The 23874-nt window shown below is 46.7% G+C and overlaps 1 protein-coding gene across 1 annotated transcript; it reads left to right on the top strand.

The window, feature by feature from the left end:
• Positions 1-723: 723 nt before the first annotated feature.
• LOC135368433 (cytochrome P450 4V2-like) lies at positions 724-16897 on the top strand. The gene is made up of 12 exons (XM_064601686.1): positions 724-1224; positions 3073-3182; positions 3298-3380; positions 4236-4429; positions 6328-6397; positions 7796-7922; positions 11456-11635; positions 13418-13591; positions 14568-14634; positions 15535-15714; positions 15800-15953; positions 16013-16897. The coding sequence occupies exons 1-12, from the start codon at positions 984-986 to the stop codon at positions 16266-16268; spliced, it is 1836 nt and encodes a 611-aa protein (XP_064457756.1). The 5' UTR covers positions 724-983; the 3' UTR covers positions 16269-16897.
• The last annotated feature ends 6977 nt before the right edge of the window (positions 16898-23874 follow it).

The raw sequence follows: 23874 nt of genomic DNA, 5'->3' as shown, positions 1-23874 counted from the left end.
TTTGCTTCAGGACCAGGGGCCATGCCCGACCATGGCCGCGGGTTGAGCGACCAATGCCGGGCAGGTTAAGGCCGTTGGTGATAGTCTAGGTCATGCTGAAGACTGGAAGGTTGTGGGTTCGAATCCTATCACAGGCTGTGTTGTCTGAGGTTTTCCCTGGGTTTTCCGATGACTTTCCAGACGAATGTCGGCACAGTTTTCGCTGAAGTCGGCCCAGGACGCATACTAACCCTCCCGTTCCCCACTCCTTCCTGCTGTCCATTCTTCATCTGCCACACATATGTACGCCGGTCATAGCCACAGTTGCTTCGCGGCGCTAGCATGCAATGTAATGAAAACGTTCGCTTCAGGCTTGAACAGGGAGGCACAGCAGCAAAGGACTTGCCACCACGCCGAAGGCCCTGACTATTCAAACTGACTGCGCATTTTCTAGCGAGTCCGGAACTTATCGCAAGACGCAATCGTATAGTTGTGATCATAATCAATCTGAATGAGAGGAAGCCCAGTGGATACGAGCAACAGCAAGGTCGCAACGACGACGGAATCCCTTTTAATTCCACCATGACCACCATGCAAGCCTAGCAACGTACAGTTATCTTTATATCCCTTTCCCTTTTCTGCTTGATTTGCAAAGACCTCGCCGCCGGATGGGATCCGACGTATTTTGCATGCGGAACGAGTTCACTTAGCTCAAAGCTTGCCACTTGCCCAGACGGCGTTCAACACATGCACGCTGCGAGCGGGTTCACCAGCCCCAACCAATGCAAGAAAGAATGTTCAAGTCATCCCGCTTGCATGCCTTCACTCGATGGTTGTTTTTGTTACCGGGACTCGTGGAAGCTAATTCGATGAACCGCTTTCACTCTCTCAGTGCACCTCGGTTGGCCTTCGTGGTATAAGAAGAGACTGTCGCTCCTCCATATAGCCTATCCTTGGCCAAGAGTTCAGTCGTACCCAGTGCTCGTCCTTGCTGTGTGCTGGCCATGATTCCGGAAGCATTGACTCGACCTCCGTCGTCATTCGGGACGTCGTTTCCCCTTTTAGTGTTTACGGTGTCTGTGTTGTTTCTTCTGAGAAAATTGATACCCGTGATTTGGAGATGGTTGGTCGTCTGGAAGGCCTTGCGACCCGTGCCTGGTCCGTGGGATACCGTGCCCTTCTGGTACTTCGCGAAGGAACTTTGGTCCCGTTGGAAGGGCACCTATAATAGGGACATATTTGTTGGTAAGATGTTTGTTATTTGTTTTGCGCTGTTTTGGGAGCTTTAGTGCTGAAATGTGAGGTATTGAAAGGAGGAGCGTCGCCGACACTGTGGCAGAGTAAACATGGAGAGAGATAGAGGTTCTTAATTAGCGTGATTCCACGAAAGATGCAGTCTTGAGGGGACTTCCTTCCTTTAAAAAAATGCTTGTAGACTATGCCGAAAAAATAGCAATCCTTTTCTACTACTGCTTTGTCCGGCACTGCTCCTGCTTTATTTTATTGTAGCATTGCGCGCCTGACTTTTTGCAGCTTCCAGTATACAGCTTTCTTGAAAAGCAGTTTTTAAAAAAACTTTTCGGGCTACCTAAGTAACATTTGAATACCCAGTCACACGCGCACATACGAACGGCGAAAAAGAAACGGCTTTTGCGCCACGTCCAAATTTCAGTGGAGCAAATCGTCGCGCTATTGCACTCTAAGGACGTCATGCCGCTTGGGAAGTATATTGGTGAAGAAGCCCCAGGGCGTGGCCAATCAATCGTTCAATCGTAGTTTTTGGAGGGCATACGTAAGAGTTTGTTAGCTAATCTCGTGGCGGGCAACCCAGAATGATGACGTGCGAAGAGATCTTGTCAACGCCATCTATAGATGAGAAGGCAAGGCCGCTATGCCGTCAACGCGAGTGTCGCCGACCTTGGCAGTATAATTGCAGTGGCACATGAGCTGATGCGAGCTGTCTTGTCATCGCTGCGATCAACATTATAGCGAACGCGATTTCTCTCTTTTTTTTTTTTTACTTTTCCACAATCACGATCGCGATGCGTTATTTACGTGGGCACCGGAAACGAGGACGTTGACCCTGAATGTCCTTCTGGCACTCCATTCTAGCGGCCAAGCAGTACACCGTAACCTGGATTGGTGGCATTGATGCTTCCAGTAAGATTGTGGATCGAACAATGCGACAGCCGTGTGCGGTGGGCCACCCTGATCATGGTCAACACCACAGAGAAGGCCGAAGGACTTCAGTCTGTTCGCCTATGGGGTACAGAATAGTGCGTGGTGGGCCACCCTGATGAATACGTGGTCAACACTATTAAGAAAGGTCTGAAGGCTCCAGTCTATGGCCCCATATCATGCAGCATCGTGTGTGGTGGGCTACTCTTACGAATACATGGTTAACACCATGCACAGAACACTGAAGGCTTCTGAACGCAAGCGTGCCATTAAGCGTACTCCCCATGGACTTTCGGAGCCGTGATAGTACTCTGAAACAGAGGTGACCACGACTCGTACAGTGCGTGGGGCATCTACACTGCCCTTCTGCGTCCTGCTGGAGCAATCGGTTCCCGGAAACTGTCGCTTGTCGTGTGCAACAGAAGTAGCAGGTGTGTTCGGCACTTGCGTCAAAAAATTACTGCGGAGTAACTTGAAATTCGGCAGCTTTCGAAAATTTCCCGATCTTGCATGATAGGTTCTTAAAATACGCATGGAAGGAGCTGGTGCAAACGTGTAGCAGCCATCTTTACATCCGTATCAGCAGCCGATACGAGAATAAACAAGGTTCTCTCCGCTGGAAGCGGTCCACGAGGTTTCCGCCGTAGAATTTGCTTTGGTGACTTTCCATGTAATTTAAGTAATGTTAACTCAGTCACTTAGTTAATTCTAGCTTCTTCAATACACTAATTAGTAATTACAATTAAATTATTTAATTAGCTGAGCCCTATACACCAGGCCGTAACGTCAAAACGTTACATACGAAGTTTACTAAGTGCCAGACACATAAACAATCGGGAAGACGCAAATTCTGCGTCAAAAATATCGACTGTAGTTTATTTCCTATAGGATTTCTCATTATTTTTTTACATCCAGAAATATTCGACATCATGCGTGCCACGGCTGAGATGTACAAGGACCGTAACTTCAAGGTCTACGTTGGTCTCCTCCCGGTCGTGGTCCTCCAAACGCCCGACGCAGTCGAGGTAGGCTTTCGTCCTTTAACTGTCGGACCAGCTTTCATGCGTTTGCGTAATGATGTCGTGTAATATAAGTTGTTGACCTGGCCAGCTTGACATGTACTCTTCTCGCGGTTCACAGACTTTGGTTGTCGACCATCCCAAAAAACCTTACTTGTATAACTTCTTCAGCGATGTCTTTGGACCGATGAATCTCGTATCTGTGTAAGTCTCCAGCCTCTTTTGTGACTTTTGCTTAAACACGAGTCAAACGGTGTTTGTGGAGTCTGTCGTGCGCCATATAGCGTGTCATAACGCCAGAGCAAATTGCGACGAATGAGGGTACCGGTATACCGGTTCACGGAATGACGTAATCTCAAAGTTCGACAACCCTGATCTCTGTCCTACGGCGTATGACAATTCTTGTAGCCCAAACTCTCCGAAGTCACAAAAAAATATTCCTGAATATGACAAACCATTATGTCCAGTAATGTTCCGTCTCCATTTCCCTTCTGAACATTTCTCCCGTTGTTCTCCGGTATTCCGTCACCTCATTCCAAATTTGCAAGTTAGAATAGCTATCACTGGGATAATTTGGCCGTAAATTTGTGTCATCTAATGAATTTGCCCGAATAATTACCCGCTTTTGTGCGACCTAGAAATTGTGTACGAAAGAGCTTGTTCAGTAGCGACATTTCCTTCAAGGAGCTTTGGAGCAGCGTCAAAACCTGAATTATTTTCGATATCCGAAAAGCTATCCCAAGCTGTGGCCTCGGTGTTCAAATAATCAATTTAAAGAAATCATAAAACCTGATGAAAATACGCCATGTATTCTTTGAAGCTGTGACGGTATAAGACGTGCGAAAGTCTGTGGCGTGCTGTAACATAGTCCTGCCATGAAGCGGTCGATGACGAACAGATGCAAACTCTTTTACATACATACACAACAACGATATGTGTGGTATAACCTACAGAAGCTCAGAGTACCGTATTTGCAACACAGTGTTATGACCATATGCACAGACAACTAAGCGCTATGAAGGACAACGCTCTCTAAGGACGAACCATCTGCCTGCACAGGAATGGAGAACTTTGGAGGTACAAGAGAAAGATGCTGACTCCGGCTTTCCACTTCAAGATCTTAGAAAGATTCGTGAAGGCCTTCAACGAGCAGGGGAATGTGCTGTGCAGTATCGTAGAGCAGATGGCTGATAGTGATCAGCTGGTTCCAATTCAGAAGCTAGCTACGCGGTGCGCCATCGACGTGATAGCTGGTAAGGAAAACAGACAACAAGCAAAGAAAGAACAAAAACAAAAAACAAAGACTGAAACAGAGCTTCGCCGCAAAACACGCTTCCTACAGTCTAAACACAGAGCACAAAGCGAACTGCACCACATAGCACGCTCCTAGCCAACCATCATCCCGAGAGACATCGTTGTTTCCCCGGATTTGCTGAAGACGGGTGGGGGGAGGTGGCGTACGCCATTTCTGTGGCAATATTGCCACAAAAATGGCGTACGCCCCCCGTTTTGATCAAATCGGGGGGGAGAACGCTGTCATTCGGAATGATGGTTGGTTAGGAGCGTGCTATGCGGTGAAGTTCGCTTTCAGACATATGTCGGCAAAGCCCCCTTAGAAGTCGGCCCAGAACGCACATTCTCCAGCGCGTCAGTCGTGAAGTTGCTCACCTCTGTGAGGCCAACAACGGCGAACCCTTTCACGACCATCACCGCCATCATTTTTAAAAGTATAGTTGAGTCAATGATTATCATACTTGATTTGTGGAAAGGGCGGGGCGTACGCCTTTTGGTAACAACTGACATAACTGCATAAGTGTCACGTAGAGGCGTACACATCCCGTTTTCAACAAATCAGGATAGAGAAAGATGTCATTCGAGGTGATGATTAGCTTGCTGCGTGCTATGCGGTGAAGTTCTGTTTTAAGAGTTCAAATGGGTGATAACGGTATCATTCTGTGTCTTCATCGCGTCATGTGGTGGTGTCCTGTTTTGAGGGGACACTAAAGCGCAAAAGTTTGTCCTCACAGAATGAAAGGTGCCGTTACTTTCACACCAATATAAAAGGAGCCGGATTCATCCGTTGCGTCTTTCGTGATTTATAAGCGAATGAAACCGAAATTTATGCTTTCTCTCTACCCCTCCTTCTTGAGAAGGCCGACAATGCGGAGTGAGCTCTCATTGGTCTCCTCAAACGATCTGTCTAATCATAGCGCACTGTCGCGCTTCCTGAGAAGAAGAGGGAGAAGGAAAGCGAAAATTACGATTTTTTTTACTCATGAATCACGAACGATGCCGTGAATCAATCCCGTTCCTTTCGTGTCGTTGTCAAGGTAACGACACCTTTCATTCTGTGAGTCCTGAGAAAGTTTTGCACTTTAGTGCACCTTTAAGGGTGTTGGTTTAGTTCACACTAGAGGGAAGTGAAGAAAACAGCCAGTGTCCAGAACAGTAATGATATGCAGGAAATCCAACAGTGAAGCCTTCTTTAATATTCACAAGCTTTCATGTAGTAGTCTGGGCGCCTGAAGAAATGTAGAATACTACACTCTTCACCGCATAGCACGCTTCTAGCCAACCATCATCCCGAATGACATCGTTCTCGCCCCTTATTTGTTGAAAACGGGAGGCGTACGCCTTTTTTACGACACTTATGCAGTACATAATTCTCACAAAAATGGCGTACACTGCCTGTTTTCAACAAATTATGGGACAGAACGATGTCACTCGGAATGATAGTTGGCTAGGAGGTTCTTTGCCGCGAAGTTCTGTTTTAAGAATGTACATATAGCCTTGTGAATATTAAAGAAGACTTCACTGTTTGATTTCCTGCCTATCATTTAGTTCACATTCTTAAAAATGAACTTCACCACATTGCACGCTCCTAGCCAACCATCATCCCCAGTGGCATCGTTCTTTCCCCTGATTTGCTGAAAACGGGGGGCGTACGCCATTTTTGTGGCATTATGCAGTTCATAATTGCTACAAAAATGGCGTACGCCCCCCGTTTTCATCAAATCAAGGGAGAGAACGTTGTCATCTGGGATTTGGCTAGGAGCGTGCTATGCGGTGAAGCTCTGTTTTTAGAGAGCAGGGTGGGTGCCTCATAGAATAAGAAAATGACATGACAGCAACGCTCTATGTCTTCCTCCAGAGACTGCCATGGGAGTGCGCTTAGGTGTGCAAGCAAGAGAGGACAACGCTTACGCAAACGCCATTATACGGTAAGCGGAAAACGTGTCGGGAAGAGCATGTTGTCTGATAATAGCGTGTTGCTGAACTATACAAAAAGGCTTACAGCAAACTAAACGGTGTAGGCTGTAACGTTCATGCAGAAACATGGGATCGATCTCCGTGGAATACACCTGGCACAACTGGTGCCAAGATTGATACAGCACCCTCTGCGCCAACCATTGCCACGAATGATAGGGTTATCGCTTATTCGCCCTTCTGTTTCAGTTTGAATCAGTATGATAATCGACACAAAAAGGCGTTCGCACCCCCCCTCTCTTCGAATACCCTGTCATTCGTGTCATTCGATAACCCTGTCATTCGTGACGATGGTTGGCGCGGAGCGCGGAGCGGAGAGTGCAGGATGTTATTTTACAGACAGACAAGCTGAAACTAAGCATTGTACCCTGGGCCGACTTCCTCCTAACTTTCCTATCTTTCATTTTTTCCTTCTTCTTTAAATCTGCAAATCCCCCCCCCCCCCCCCCCCCGACAGTATATGTATCGTTAAAATGCAACTTCACCACATAATAGCGCCCGGAGCCAACCCTCATACAGCATATCGGTGTACTTGGTCAAAACAGGGAGGTGCACGCCTCTATTGGACACATTATTCAAAGTGTCCAAGGTAGGCGTATCCCTCCCATTTTCAACAAATCACTCCGAATGGTGGTTGGCTAGAAACGTCACTCAATCAATCTAAGAAAGTGTAAATGTGGTACAAGGTTCCGTTTTAATATAGCACCGACGGAATGAGACGACCCTCTGTTTATAAGCATGTGACGTCACGACAAGACCGGTTCCAGGTTATATCTGGTTGTGGTGTCTAAGAAGCGGGAAAAACTCTGATAAAGCTGATAGTGCCCACCAGTATGCTCTGCGCGGCGGCGTTACGTTATCAATGACGTGGGGGCTCAGGTCGTCGATAGGTGCCCACCAGAATGCTTTGCGTGGCGGCGTTACATAATCGATGACGTACACTCTTAAAAATGAACTTCACCGCATAGCACGCTCCTTGCCAACCATCATCTCGAAAGATATCGTTATCTTCCTTGATTTGTTGAAAACGGGAGGCGTACGCCTTTTTTGTGACACTTATGCTGTTCATAATTGTCACAAAAAAGGCGGACGCCTCCCGTTTTCAACAAATCAGGGATGATAACGATATCATTCGAGATGATGGTTGGCAAGGAGCGCGCTATGCGGTGAAGTTCATTTTTAAGAGTGTAGGGGCTCAGGTCGTCCGTGGGTACAAAAAGGAAAAGGGCGCAGGGCATGTCTCTCAAATCGACACAAGTCAATGCTTCTCAGGGTAATTTTCTGTTTTTGACAAGGGTTAGATCCTCCTACTTTTTATCACCCACATGTCTGATGTTCAATGGCTTCCTCAGGTTGACGTGCGGAATAGCAGGTCGGGTATTCCGACCCTGGCTCTGGCCGGGCGCCGTCTTCTTTAGCACTAAAGATGGCTGCCAGTTTCAGGAAGACATCGATATCCTTGCGAAGACAGGCAGAGCGGTAAGATCACCCGTTACGTATACAAGATGCTAAGGAGTACAAGCGGGTCCGTCAAGCCAATACCACCTAGAGCCTGTACAGGGTGTCATACGTAACTATAGAACAAAGATTTCAAAAAGACTGGTACGTCGTGTGTGAAGGAAACCAGCTGCATATTGTTGGCTGCTTGCGCACTACGACGGTAATAAGCCTCCTGTTCTCCCTTTGTAACGCACTGCTGATTAATCTTCTCCTGTCCGGAATATCGATGGCTCGGTGGATGCGGTGGATGAGGATCTCACTCCTACTCTCCGCTTCCAAGAGTGGATGCTAGAACCGCAAGTATGCTGTTCTTGATGAACTGACCTAGATCGATCGTGAAGCCCTTGTGGCATTCTCATCGAAGTCCGCAGAGGCTGTCCAGTGGGCTGATTTCCCGTCATAAGACATCTATCTTGGATCAAGCGACCCGTACTTTTAACGCTTTCGCCAAGGATGCAAGGACGGTGTCTAGCCTTCACCGCATGTAACTGCCGTTCAACCTGCACTGTTCAGACTGAAAACAAAAAAGCTGATCCTGACGAGCTTGCGGAACCTGCGGGTTGTCTACTTTTGGAAGCCATAACTTGTTTTTCAGTAGTTGCAGAAATCATCTCTACAATGACCCGAGAAGACAGCCTGTACGCTTTTCTCCAAACCGGTTACACGTCTTCCGTGGGTAACGACCTAGCCACTTTTCCAGACCGGGTTTCACCAATTCCGGATACATCGGAGACGTGTCCTCGGGGGAAGATCAGTCGTTATCTTTAATTATTAGCCATTTCCGGGTACTCAGAAATACCAATCAGACATTATTTCTATCACTTTACCACAGCAAGCGACGCATTCTGATATGCTGCTTGCAGTAGACATGTGCACAAGGAGAATACGAAACAGACACCAATGAACTTCTGGACGAGTCGTGACATCTTCCGGATCGGCTTGCAGAAATTGAACAATAGATGCCTTGGCGCCGAGATAAAGGTCGGAGTCTGTCCAGTCGTCCATCGACAAGCTGTGCCTCACATATTTACGATATTCATCGACAACTCTCGGGGAATATTCCCCATTATGGAAATCAAGCACCGGCGATTCTTCTTACTAAGCATTTTGAGTCGTCTTCCCGACGTTAGGTAAGTTGGTCTCTCTCAGGTGTCCCTCCTTAATGCCAACAAGACGCACACGATCATACTTGACGATTGTCTTCAGGACATCAAACCTCTGGCGCACATTTCGACAAAATACGATATTGTCGTCATCCCCCCCCCCCCCCGTGTACCACGCTGGAAGAGCAGTACCCTGTGATGCATGTTGTTCTTACTGATCCCGACTTCGTTGCAGAAAACTGTTCGGTTGTTTTGGACGCAATGCAGGTAATGGAATAGACCTCTACCTGTTTGTAAACAAATGACGTCATAATGTTCGACAGCGCCACGAGTTTGGTAGAGTTGAACTACGTTCAAAGCTAGTGGCGAACAAGGTCGCGCCTGAAAGCCACGGTTTTGAGGGGATTGCAATGGTCTCTGAAAGGGACGCGACCTTCGGTCCTACTTTCTTTCAGCGAACAATTGCTCATTCGTGGAACCCAGCTTTCCCCTTCCGATCTGTTTTGGTTTCGGTCTGTCTACCAACGTCATGATGACGTTTGTCGGGTAGAGGTTTATTGGAGGTGACACGTGTGACAGGCACCTTGGGCTTGGTGTCCGGTTAGAAAGAAATTTCAAGAATAGTCGCGAAGTGCGCCGCGCCCTAGCGATGCGAAGATGGCGGCTTTTTCGGAGTTCATGAACGCGTCAGATCTCGGAGCTTGCGTGACAGCAGACAGTGCCCAAAAATGTGCCGTGCTACGTGAGCATCTGCTACAACAAACTCAAGTTCCAGATGTGCTTATTGTTGCGATTCCTCTTCACAGTAACGAACAGGCGAAGACAGGTTACCAGAGATGGACTACCTTTTAATGATGATGGACGAATGATGACGATATATTGCCAGGAGAAGTGTTGGTACCTCGTCTGGAGAATGAACGCAACGGTGCGTCCTCGAGCAGCCAGGTTTTTTCCCTTCGGACGATGCTCTTGGTCTGGCGAGAACCTTTGTAGTGACGACGGGCGACGGTCGGAATACGTGTTACATAATGAACATGCAGACAGGTCATTCCAAACTTACTGCACTTCTGTTTCTCGTCCCTTTTCGGCGACAAACACAGATTGCCAGTTTCCAAAAAAATATTGGATTTTGATGCCGAATTTCGGAAACTGTAATCTGTGAGCACCGGACATCCTGAGACATAACAAATGGTCGCAAAAGCCAAATGGCCAGCTGAAGAAGACAAAGAAAGCCAAATCGAACTATGGCAGCCGTCAAAAAACCCACACGTTTCATTTCATTCATCTCATCCTCTCATCGCTTCACGTAACCGTCATTAACTGGGCCCTCATGTCACGATCCGTGGCCAATTGCCCCGTGCTATGCGCCACTGCGGAGAAAGACGAAGAAGAAGAAGAAGAAGAAAACCCACACAGCGGCCGGGAATGGCAACCGCGCATCTTGATTACAGGTCAAGTTCGATTTTCTCCAACGCTATTTCTGTTGTATAGAAGCATGGAATGGTACACGCGACAACTGGCTGTACGCCTGCAGATCTCACGTTTGGGAAGAACCTCGGGACACCGCTTGGAATGCATCAGGGTTCATCTGCGGGGCAGGAAGACGTTTCGGAATAACGAAGCCGATTACGTGAGGGACTGATAATGGGGCCATCCCAGACATCAAACAGAACTTTCCCGAACGGATCCAAACAACAGTAGCGAGACAGGTCAGAAAGGAATTACAAGAGATCGCCATCGTTGTGTTAAAAAGGAGATACGCCGATCTTTTCCCGAAGTGCCTTCGAACGGGAGAAGTGCAGAGGCACTGACTATACGTCGCTTACGCACCACATCCAAAAGCAGCGGAAGCCGTCAAAATGCAGATAGAAACGTCGACAAAAGTACGTACTTCAACAGTCCCATAGACGTCCCACTACTAAGAACCATGCGCAAGCAACAGCCGTCACCGACAGTACAGTAGCAGAGAAGCACCAGCAATCGTTGGCCTCCTGAGTGTTTCGGTGTAAGGAAAGGAGACAAAAATACATCACGTTGAGCGGGTAAAAGTCGCGCGTGGCCGATAGTTCTATAGACTACAGGATGGATTTCACAGGGCAGATTTCTCGCAAATGGATCCGCTACGATGGGCGTGAGCTGTTGTGTATATGTACGGCGCTTGCGCGTACATATCTCTTAATTAGATGCAGCCATTGTAGTTATCGATGTTAACAAGATCGCCCTGTGAACACTAGTTATAACTATACCGGTGTTAACTATATGCGCAGGTTTGTATTCGCGTATGGCGTACCAATCTGCCCTCGTTGCTTCCTATTCCATTGTTCCAATGTTCTTGGCCCAACAGTATATAAATAAATACTCACTGGGAGGTATTATCTAATTGTTTGCAATGTCTCGATACGAGCGCAGGTTCTCAAAGAACGCTGGGAAGGTTTTAAACCTTCGAAGGACACCGTGAAGACAGACTATTCGGATGAAACGTCAAAGTGTCGAATGGCGCTTCTGGACATTCTTCTGGACAGACATACCAAGGACAAGGCGTTTTCTCTGGAGCAAATAAGACAGGACGTGGATTCATTCATAGCAGTAGTAAGTATAGGAGTCGCCTTATACTCGCATACTGTCAGATGTTCTTATTATGTGTGCATGTCTTGGTTCTTCTTCAGTTTCGGTTTCAGTTTATTTTGATTTCATTTCTGCGCTTAAAAGAGGTGCGGTCCACACTCTTAAAAAAGGAACTTCACCGCATAGCACGCTCCTAGCCAACCATTATCTCGAATGATATCGTTATCTGCCCTGATTTTGTTGAAAACGGGGGGCGTACGCCTTTTCTGTGACAATTATGAACAGCATAAGTGTCACAGAAATAGCGTACGCCTCCCGTTTTCAACAAATCAGGGCAGATAGCGATGTCATTCAAGATGATGGTTGGCTAGGAGCGTGCTATGCGGTGAAGTTCATTTTTAAGAGTGCAGGTACAAGAGGCAGAGCATGACAATCTTCTTATCTAGTAAAACCCTTTAATTTCGCCGCCCCAATTTTTCGCGAATCTATAGCACAGGTGACATATTCGTTGTCAATAAATTTAACGAATTATATAGAAGCTAAAGGTAATGGCTTAATTAGCGTACTCCGTGGAAAAGTCGAGATTGCCCGTAGCGCGTTCGATAAGAGTGAAACTGGCATACACATGTGTATGCTGTAGCGCACTTCAAATGCTTACCGGTAACCAGTAAAACCAACTGTGAAGGCAAAGCTAGCGTAGTTTTTGAAGTGTCAAACCTAGTTTGAAATAGACCTCTACCCGGGAAACGTCATCATGACGTTGGTAGACAGACTGAAACCGAAACAAATCGGAAGGGAAGGGCTGGGTTCCACGAATGGACACTTGTTCGCTGCCTCCTATTGAAAGAAAAGTACAATCTAAAAACAGAACTTCACCGCATAGCACGCTCTGCGCCAACGATAGCCATGAATGATAGGGTTACCGCTTGTGATTGGAAGAGGGGGGGGGGGGGGCGTACGACTTTTTGTGGCAATTTTCATATATCCAAATTGCCACAAAAAGGCGTACGTCCCCATCTCTCTTCCCATGACAAGCGATAACCGTATCATTCGTGGCAGTGGTTGGCGAGCAGCGTGCTTTTCGGTGAGGTTCTGAGGTCGCGTCCCTTTCAGGGACCATCGTAATCCCCTCAGGACCGTGATTTTCGGGCGCGACCTTGTTCGCCTGTAGCTTCGAGCGTAGTTCAACTCTACCAAATTGGTGGCGCTGTCGAGCACTATGACGTCATTTGTTTACAAACAGGGAGAGGTCTATTTGTTGCGCGCCCATAAAATTCGTGTTTTCTTCCTTTTTTTTTTCTTTTTTTTTTTTTTTTAGAGGCTCGCGAACGGTGAAGGCTTCACAGTACGTACTTAATGTCCTCACCACGCGTTGAGGCTCATTGGTACGTGCCGTGCGCAGTGTGTTGCGAAACCAAATGCTTAAAATGTGCGTGTATAGATTGTTAGCAGATGCGGCTTTAGAAAACGTCAGCACATAAGCTCACTTCCCGGCCATGAAGTAATAAAAACATTGACTCATTTCTGTTTAAACAAAGCCAAAACAGAGATATGGAGCTCGGGTAGGAATGAGAGGTTATACATGAAGCGGTATTGTGTAATTAAAATATGGACTACATGGCAATTTCAAACTTCCCTTGGCAAGCTCAATATTTACACGCCTAGTGTGCCGGGAAAATGTCTCGCCAATGACGTACTTCTGCGGGCACCCATGCCACCCTTTGCCTTTTTATAGATAAATCAGTTAAAGTGCCGCGTGCTCTTTTTTCCGAGACTGATTGTTTATTCTCTTCTGCTCCCGTGTAGGGCCACGAGACGACGGCCCTCACCTTAAGCTGGCTAGTTTATTTGCTTTCGCTGCACCCAGAAGCGCAGAAAAAGCTACAGGAGGAACTGGATGCTCTGTACTACGACAGGAATGACGAGGACGTCACTTGGGAGGATCTCTCGCAACTTAAATACATGGACTGTTGCATAAAGGCAAGTACCATAAATATGACCGCCGGATGACGCCTGTTGGGGTTCACACCTGTGCAGTGTCTGTCGCAGATACAATATAACGTCATAGTTGAAAAGGAAAACTTTTGCTGTAGCTCGTCACACTGAGAAACCACTGCACGTACATTTTGCCCCTTTCGCATTTTGTGATTTTGCCTCTTGGCGTCATGATCTCAGTACTCCCGCTTTCCTTCTGACAACAGCTGTAGCCGTTTTTAATGTTTTAACTTATGTTTCCATAGCGCAACTTTTTACAATGCCTCGGCTCACGCGCTACCGAAAATGTAGCGCACTGTTAGAACACAACTTCACAAGGTAGCACGCTCCTAACGAAGCATCATTCTCAATGATACTGTTCTCTCCCGTACGTGTTACTACAGAAAAGATCACCTATCAGAAAGTTGATGATAGTTTACAAAAACGGACACGCTCACTTGATGCGAATCGTCCGGTACAGAGAGCAGACAATCAGTACGTTGCACCGAGCAGTGGACTTCACGTATTAAACTTTTCGTTTTACAAATAACAGAAAATTGCGTTAGTAATTCGTTAAAATGTTGTGCACGTGCAAGTTACGCACGGAGGTCCGCTAGGATATTAAGATAATACGCAATCTTATAATTGAGTTTCTGTTTTTCAAAAGCACATTGTGATTTTTTTGCGAAATTGTGTGTGTGTGTGTGTGTGTGTGGAGCTATACAGGGTGTTTGCTGATAACTGTGCAATTGATGCAACTGGTAACTGAATGCAATTCCAATCGAAATCGAACAGGACCAAAATATTTTGTAAGGATGACAAGATTTCCGGTTAAATGAATTCTTGATAGCCGCTACATAACTGCGCATGCTTGTTAACTGAAAAGCAACTCCCCGTTAACAGAGTAGGACAACTAAGATATTCGAGCATTCATATATGTGTTCTTTTCATACCCTCATTCTGTGATAAATGAATTTTTCAGGAAACGATCCGCCTGTATCCTCCTATCCCTTTGTTACTTCGTGTGCTAGAGAATGACGTAAATATAGGTAAGTTACCCACCACAAACCTCTATCTCATTTGACAGCCTTTATGGAGATTGGGCTATGAGACGGGCAAAATAACGATGTCTTGGACATTTGATAGATGGATATGCATGCGTAGGCATAGGATTGCGCCGCGATTTTAGCGAGCTTTTAACTTAAAGTGTTACGTACGCTTAAGTACCTTACGGAGGGTGTTTCCACCTAATGATGAAAATCGGACTTAAAAAATTACTTGTCTGAATATGATGGGGTCAACGTTGTTTATCTCGTGTGAGATTTTGTCATGGATTTGAGCACTTTTATCAATTTAATTTTCGAGAAGTTGAATTTTCCCCGATTGAACTTTGAAATTTGCCAAGTCAACATCATTGCCATTTGGTTGGTGTTGTTGTTTTGTTCTACTTTTTACAGAAACAGAAAGCGCAAGTTGGCTTTACGCCATTCAATTTGCAAAATAAATTCACTGCTACAATGGTAATAGACCGAAGAAAAAAAATCAAACTTCGTCGTATCGAGGCGCGCAAATTGCTGGCTCGCGAATTAGATTTGACAAACGTGCTCAGAAGTAATGGCAAAATATCTCCCGCGATAAATGGCGTTGACCCCATAATGTTCAGACGAGTACATTTTTCAATGCAATTTTTTTAACACGTTATAGGTGAAACGCCCTCTAGGTACTTACGGCGTTTGAAAAAAAAATTCATCTTCAAAGGGAAAAACATGTGTTTGTACTGAACCGCAATGCAATGTCACGTTGTACAACAGTTTTTTAGTACACTAAATATCCTTCAACCAAGGTCTGCATTCGGAAATTTTTGAAAATCCACGAAGAATATGTGCGCATAAACATTCATCGATAATTCGTAACGTTTTCTGTGCCACTTGATTGTCTCGCACCTGTAGATGGTCACGTGATACCTCGTGGAGTAACGTGCATGGTGAACCTGTTCACGTACCATCGAAACGAGAAGCACTTCTCTTCGCCTCAAGAGTTCATGCCGGAGAGATTTTTGACCAAGGAACACAGCGCCAGGAATCCCTACAGTTACATCCCTTTTTCGGCCGGACCGAGGAACTGCCTCGGTGCGTATGAGGACCTTCCATCAAGCACTTATGTCATTTATGTGCTTCATTGCACCGTTCTTAAGTAATGCTCGCTCCCGTACAGGTCAACGCTACGCAATAACGGAACTGAAGGTCCTCACCGCGAAATTGTTTCGCAAACTCAGTTTCACCCCTCATACTACACCGGACAAGGTACAGCTGACGTACGAGATTACGTTGAGGACTCGTCACAGGATCATGCTCAAGGCCTCAAGGCGGTACGTGGCAGCGTGAGGTGACCAGACGTGCATTCAATAAACGGTGTGGCTCAACACAGGGAGGGAGACCAAGTTTCCAAAGGACCAAGGCGTCTCACGACAAGGACATTGAGTCGGTTCTGTCGTGTCGTGTTTGTGTCCCGTGCTGGGGCTCTGTCCACGTCCCCAACTCCACAGATTCAAGGAGATGCGACCTTCCTCACAAGGACATTGCGTACGGTCGGTCCACTTGCGGCCCGCGTCTGGTGCAAGGAACAGGTGTGTCTCCAAGGGTTAAATCGTGCCGTAAAGCATTCTAACATGCGGTTCACCTGACTCAAAAATCGTACGACCGACATAGGAAGTTCCGCAACGGACAACGCTGCTAATAGGTCATCTACGTCATCAACGGTTGAACTGTGCTAACTGATCTCACTTAGAAATATCCATCTACTCATGGCCTTCGTGTGCGCGCGTGTATGTGACTCAAATCGTTGTGATTGTGCGATTAGACTGTGTGATATGTATTGTGCTCTACGGAGCCTCGCAGCCATAGGCCTTGCTGGAAGCAAGGCTAAGCTTAAAATGACAAGTGTTATTTATACGTTTGTAAACGCTATTTATCTATGTTGTAATTTAAGGGCTCCTATATACATTCGATACTAACCAATGATGAACCAACATTGGCAGGATCTTGAGAATATTGGGCCAATACGTCCTATCGTGAGCCAATATTGGCAGACTCTTGGAAATATTGCCGATTATGCCCAATGATGAGCCAATATTAGATGAACCTTGGGAATATTGGGACTATGTTCCCAATGACGGGCTAAATCTTAGGTATACTGGACCAATGTGGGACCGGTATTCCCAATCCACAGCCAATATTGGGCCAAGATTCTGTGCTGCTTGGGTCACTGCTGTCAGCTTTGTCGTAGCAATAAAGATTGATCGGTTTATTTAAATACTTGGTTACTTCTTGTAATAGGTACACTTGCGAATTGCTGTCGTGTTCTCGTAACCTGCACTCTAAGAAAGAAATGAGTACTTTTAGTCCTTTTGGGGAGTAAAGCATTGCCACGACCATGCTGCCGTGTTGTCCATGCAACCCTCGTGACAATATTTCCCAAATGCCTGCAGACGCAGAGAGACTGCTTTGAGTTCTACAGTGCAGTGACCTCTCCAATTGACTCCAGAGATTCATTTATTTTATTTATTTACAAGACACTCTAGGCCCTCAAGAGCCCAAGCAGGAGGGCAAGTACAGTAGCCGGTGCGTGGTAACCAGTGATGGGAAATACTTGAAGTACCAAGTACGTACTCAAGTACTACGTTACAATTCTCAGTACATTTCACATTGCATACTTTGTACTGTACTTAAAGTACTTTTTTTCTAGTATACTTTCTCACCAAGTACTCAAGCACCCAACTGGGACTGCAAATAAAAACTGGGCGAAATACGAAGAAATAGTACAAATCTTCTGAAAAAAACTGTGATTTCGGTTGGAATAGTGTGCTATGGCCATTGGCTTCCGAATTCATCAAGAAAAACGTTACCTTTGCTTGGCTAATTTTCGAGTTCAATTAGCAAAATTAGCTTAATTAATGTGTGACGCGAATGCAAACGGCCTGAATCTGTGGCAAAAGTCTCTGTGTGTGTTCCAAGTAGTTTCATAATTTTCTCGTGTTAAACCTATTTTTAGAAATTTAATGACACTTCCTCACCGCACACCCTGTATACAGGTAACATACAGTGATACAGGTATCATTCTGTGCAATGATTGACCTTCGCCGTGCTATGTGGTGAAGTTCTGTTGATCCTTGCATATCCTCTCGGCGCCGTCAATGTGGTGAATGACCCCAGCAGCCTCAACAAGTCCGTATGCCTTCCGCACGTGTTCAAGAATTTGCCTGCCCTCGCGAAAGACTGGTTCGAGGCGCTCCTTTTGTGCCTGTCAAGTAGATTTCGTTTTCCTGTCACAATGCCGCGAGGGAAACTTGAATGGACGCTCGTGTAGTGCAAGCACGTGCCCACTGTAGCGCAAGATGCATAAAAATGACCCTCTGATATTCACAAGGCGCGTGTACTTGAATAGTCGCTCGGGGTTGGCGATCAGCCAGCTTCAATGGATGGCATTTTCCTCGAGAGGGCTGCTATGCAGAGCTTCTTCTCTATTTATCACTTCGTTTTCTCTTCACAAATTGCTACTCGTGCACTGAGTCGGCTCCGATATGAAACGTTCGTAAAGGCAGGTTCACACTGCCGCGTTTTACGCTTGCGTTTACGTGCTTCTCATCGCGGAACGGATGCGATTCTCATGGCGACGATTTGCTGGAAGCGCAAGCGCAACCGTAAACGCCGCAGCGTGATCGACTGACAGTTAATCTCGATGCAGCGTACGCTTTAGCTCGGCTGTCAACCTTGCTCCAAGACAAAAGGCTTATGTACTTTTATGCGTTTCATATCATACAAATCGCATACAAAAAGAAAGAAGCGCATCGACGTCTACTGATTTACCACACGGTACGACAGTTTGTCTTTGTGCAGGAGAGAGGGGAAAGTTTGGAGAGACCACGTGACGAAGTGTCTGTCCATTGGCAGGGCAGCAGTAAGGGGGCAGGGATATTCGAAGACCGACAAGGGTCCACAGAAGAAACCACGTGACCTTGAAATGTTACTCTCCATGTTTAGGAGAGGGACCATAATGAGCCCGCGGCACAGGCAATAGGGGAGAGAGGGAAACTACGGAGCTGCACAGACAGCTGACGTGACATCATGGTTTGCGGATATAAATAGAACGTCTTGAAAACCGCGTGGCAATCCGCAAATAAGCATTGGTGGAGTCGTAATTGTGAGCACTCAATGAATTCAAAATGGCGTGTTCTAGTGTGTCATTCGTTGCGTTGATGAATTAATAGACCTCTCCCTGTCTGTGAACAAATGACGTCATAGTGTTCGACAGCGCCACCTATTTGGTAGAGTTGAACTACGCTCGAAGCTAGGGGCGAACAACGTCGCGCCCGAAAGCCACGGTCTTGAGGTGGTTAAGATGGTCCATGAAAGGGACGCGACCTTCGGTCCTACTTTTCTTTCAATAGGAGGCAGCGAACAAGTGCCCATTCGTGGAACCCAGCCCTCCCCTTCCGATTTGTTTCGGTTTCAGTCTGTCTACCAACGTCATGATGACGTTTCTCGGGTAGAGGTCTATTGCAAACATTGGACAATTCTGGATGACATATAATGTTCATGAAGAGATTGCATGATGAGAAGTAAAAGCGTGTGATGTGATGTGATAGTGATCCAAAAAGAAAAAGTCACACAAAGTCAGACTGGCCACCCCAGACCACTTTGCCGCAGTTAGTTTAAAGTAATAAAATAAGGGAGAAAACCCAGTAGTTGGGGCCGGAAGACAAACACCCCGAACTAGTGGGAACACTTGTCACAAACGAGGGACCAGAAAGTGTCTCAAAATGTTAATCGGAAGCATTTCTTCAATGAAACGTAGGAGCGCTTTCAATGCAGCCGCTTGATGATTGAATGAGAAGTAAAAGCGTCTTTCACTGTTATGTAGATTTTTGTTCTTACAAATGCAATGAACGCAGACGTGCAGTGTAGACACACTGAATATCGGCGCGGATGCGCGTGCGGATACACCGATCGCAGATAGTGCGGATGCGGTCGGGAATACCGTCAATGTTATCCGCGCTCACCTCTAGCCATGGGCGACGTAAGTAAGACAATGGACTTGTATGTCGCACCCAGTTGCACTTTCAATAGAGTGTGATTCTAAAGACGAGAATCACTCAAGTTCAACATAAGAGCAGTCATTTGAAACGAGTTTAGCTGTGAGGCAAGCTGAAGGCGCTACCTCCTGACGTGTATCTACGCGCCAGCTATGCATGTAGTTCCCTGGTTTGCTGGTTTTACCAAGTGAGGTTAGTTAAGGTCAGGTTCGTGCAGCTTGCCTCAAGGCTGGTATATGACGTCGCCTCCTGCCAGGGGCGTAGCCGGACATTTTTTCGGATGGAGGTGACACAAACACACACAAAAAAGAAAAGAAAAACATCAATTTCTGCTTCACATTTGCGAGGCAAAATCGTGATCGCCGGCCAGTCGTGATCACATTTCTTGACCGATTCAGCAAATCAGCCTCAGCTACCGTGAATAACTGGCGCCATACACACAAGGAAGCCTACATTTGGAGGAGGGGGTGGGCTCTAGGCGCCTAAGTCCCCCATCGCTACGCCCCTGCTTCCTCCTAATCTTTGATTGCGCGGCTATAAAACGGTCTTCGGGGCAGCATCCTTTGCGGTGTTGTCCCCGGGAAGATTTTTTCATAAAAATCTCGTTGATACCCTAGTCAGACGGCAAACTTAAGACCGTTAGCGGAACGGCCGTTACTTCACCTGTAATCCAACCACCATTTCGAATGACATCGTTATGTTACAATTTACATGTTATGTGACGTTGATTTAAATGACGACGATTTAAACGTTACAATGACGTTACAATTATGCAGTTCATAACTGCCACAAAAAAAGGCGTACGCCTCCTGTTCTCAACAAATCGGGGCAGAGAACGATGTCATTCGAAATTATGGTTGGGCTGCAGGTCAAGTTACGGCCGTTCCGCTAACGGTCTTAAGTTTCCCGTCTGACTAGGGTTAAGTGAGCTTAGTCCAGGTTAGGTTCCTAACCTCGTACAGCTCGCCTCACGGCAAAGTATGACGTCACTTCATGCTAGTCTCGTTCCCGATGGCTTCTCTCAGGGGCGTAGCCATGAGGGGAGCTCCGGGAGTTCAAACCCCCCTTCCGAAATTGTACCTTTGGTAGTGCATTTGGGAAAGAGAAACAAGGGTGGCATCTTCATCCCCTTCCCCCCCCCCCCCCCCCAACGTAAAGTCGGCATAGCGACCCTCCCGAAATATTTTTGCGGCTCCGTTACAGGCTTCTCTTTGAATTCGGCGCGCACTTCCAAGTGCCTCCGAAGGCTTCGTTGTTCTTGAACACGTCGTCAGATGGCGACCTATATCCAAGCTGCCGCACAATAACCTTTTCCTTTCTTTTTTACGCACAAAAACGCCATCGCTTATTCTGCAGCATCAACTGAGAGGTGTGATACAAGTGTGGAAAAAGGCGTTTGCGAAACGTCCATGGAACAGTGTTTCCCAGTCAGAACGCACCCCCCACGAAATGGTGTTTCCGGGATTATGCGCCCTTTAAAATGGTGCTTTTTGTAACTATGTTTGTTGCACCCTACACTCTTAAAAATGAGGGGGGGGAGTGCCGAAATAGCACGCCGTTGCTGGCCACACACGACTGGGCATCGTCACGACCATAGCCAAAAAAAAAAGAAAGGGGGAAGATGAGATTTGTAGGGTGGAGGTATAGGCAGGACGAACGGTACTGATGAGACGGAAGTGCACTAGCTGTGGATGAGAGGTGCACTATGGAGGGGTCTTTGCACGAGGCCAGTTTCTCGGAGGAAACGCACGAGGTTGCCAGCTTTGATAGTTCGCTCTGCAGAAGAACCTTCGGGGAATAGGATGTCCGTCACTCTGCCAGGCCTGGAGTGTGGAACGCGGGTTTCCCGCATAGTGTGGTATGCGCGGCATTCTGTCAGGATATGTCCGATAGTTTCCGGATGATGACAGTGACTGCATCTAGAATCCTCCATGGAGCCGATCTTGAACAGCTGCGAGTTCGTGAACGCAGATCTCGTGTGTAGCTGACGGAGCAGTGTCGGTGTGACTCGGGGAAAGTCTTTCATTGTAAGAGAAGGTCGATGATTTTGCATGATGTCCTGTATGCCAGGATGACGCGCACTTCAACTGGCTGCTTAACCGCCATAACGGCGGAGAATGACGCACCACATCATCATCCCATTTATATATATATATATGTGTGTGTGTGTGTGTGTGTGTGTGTGTGTGTGTGTGTGTGTGTGTGTGTGTCTCTCTCTCCCTCTCTCTTTGGTGCCGACATGCGACGGGATCCACTGGAGCGCAAAATCACCTCCGATTAGCTTATGTTGGGCACACGACCTCCTTTATACAAGGAGCTAGTGTGCTATCACACATGGGGTTCATCATGGAACAGAGGGCACTTTTCGAGTCCGTGAGTAAAACGGGTTTAACCACACCACATAGCACGTTCCTAGCCAACCATCATCGACGAGTGACATCGTTCTTTCTCCTGATTTTCTGAAAACGGGGGGGGGGGGGCGTACGCCATTTTTGTGGCATTATGCAGTTGATAATTGCCACACAAATGGCGCACGCCCCCCCCCCCTTTTCTTTTTTCATCAAATCCAGGGAGAGAACGTTGTCATTCGGGATTATGGTTGGCTAGAAGCGTGCAATGTGGTGAAGCTTTGTTCTTAGAGGGTATATTTTTTGAAGTATATCTGTAACTGTATCCGTGTGTTTTCTCCCACGGGGCATCTGTAGCTGTAACTCATGTGCTTTTAAACCCATTTATCTGTAACTGATATACTTTTTAAAAGTAACAACCTGCTAGCTGCTGTAAATATAGTTACTGCAAAAAGTAAACACTCCTAAAACAGAACTTCACCTCATAGCACACTCCTGTATAGTCAACCATCATCCCGAATGAAGTCGTTCTGTACCCTGATTTGTTGAAAACACGACGCGTACGCATATTTATTTTTTCCTTCTTTTTTCTTTTTTGTGACAATTATGTACTGCATAAGTGTTACAGAAAGGGTGTACGCCTCCCGGGAATGCCTAATCTGGGAAGAGAACGACGTAATTCAGGATGGCGACTCGGCTATAGGAAAGCGTTATGCGGTTACAGCTACAACTTAATTGTAACTCAGTTATCTGCCCAAGACGGATATCAACGTTACACCACAGAGGTGTGTGCACTACAGCGCGAGACATTTAAAAAATTCACCGCGCGGAACACAGAATGAAACACACCTCGTAAGGCTAACACGTCCTAAGATAGATTTGACTTACTCCTTCGCCTCACAATCCTTTCACAAGCACATGTCACAAGCTTCACAAACATTTAACTCGGCAACAATTGCGCGTGCTAACCTTGGACGGCGCGCAAAAGGCAGGCGCGCCCGCGTGCACTGAATTGAGGCTGGCCGGTCATTACGCCGCGGTGCCCGCGTCACCGTCTATCCTTGACCGCAATGGAAGCGGAGGAATGAAACCGCATCCCACTTTCAATCTCAAGCACGAAAAGGGTCAGATGAGAAGAAAAAACTTCCCCCTCTGGCTTCACTCCCCGTTATGTAACATGCTGGCACCTCTTTGCATGCGGATCAAGGTCTAACCGGCCACTTACACCATTGATACGAATTTCAGTGTCTGCAACGGAAACCGCAATCGTGACGTATATGAAAAAAGAAAAAGCGACTTTTAGTAGACCGGAAAGAGTTCACCAAACAGTTCCGAAGACATGACAGGTCAATCACATGAGACCTCTGTCATTGTCTTTGAAGCCAATGTACAGCTCTAGTCGAAGTTAACTTGAACACCGCTCCAGCCTGCGAAGCGGGCAGAGAGCCACCCTATCACTCGCCTATCACTCTTTAAAAAAAAGGGTGTGCTGTAACTCCACTTGCTGTGTGCTGTACACCCTTGCTACATATATCACTCCCCCTGAGGAGTCTCCTCACTCCCTTCATAGCTATGAAGGGAGTCTATGAAGGGAGGGAGCTATGTCGTGTAGCATAGGGGCGCTAGCCGACATGAGTGTGTTTCCGTTCCCACGTCGCAAGCGCCCCTATGCAGAAGCTGCAAACAACCATCGGCAGACCGCCGTGTTTGCATCGATATAGCGCGTAGGAAATGCGTGAAGACGAAAGTTCGCGTGGTCGTATTTATTTTGTTACACGGCGCCTGGTAGCCACGATTTTTCTTCTCCTTTTTTTTTTCGTACGTTTTTCTGGCACAAACTATTCACTGTG

This window comes from Ornithodoros turicata, chromosome 9 (assembly GCF_037126465.1).
Source record: "Ornithodoros turicata isolate Travis chromosome 9, ASM3712646v1, whole genome shotgun sequence".
NCBI classification, from domain to species: domain Eukaryota; kingdom Metazoa; phylum Arthropoda; class Arachnida; order Ixodida; family Argasidae; genus Ornithodoros; species Ornithodoros turicata.
The sequence above is the reverse complement of the archived record's forward strand: the minus strand, read 5'-3'. Positions and strand labels throughout refer to the sequence as shown.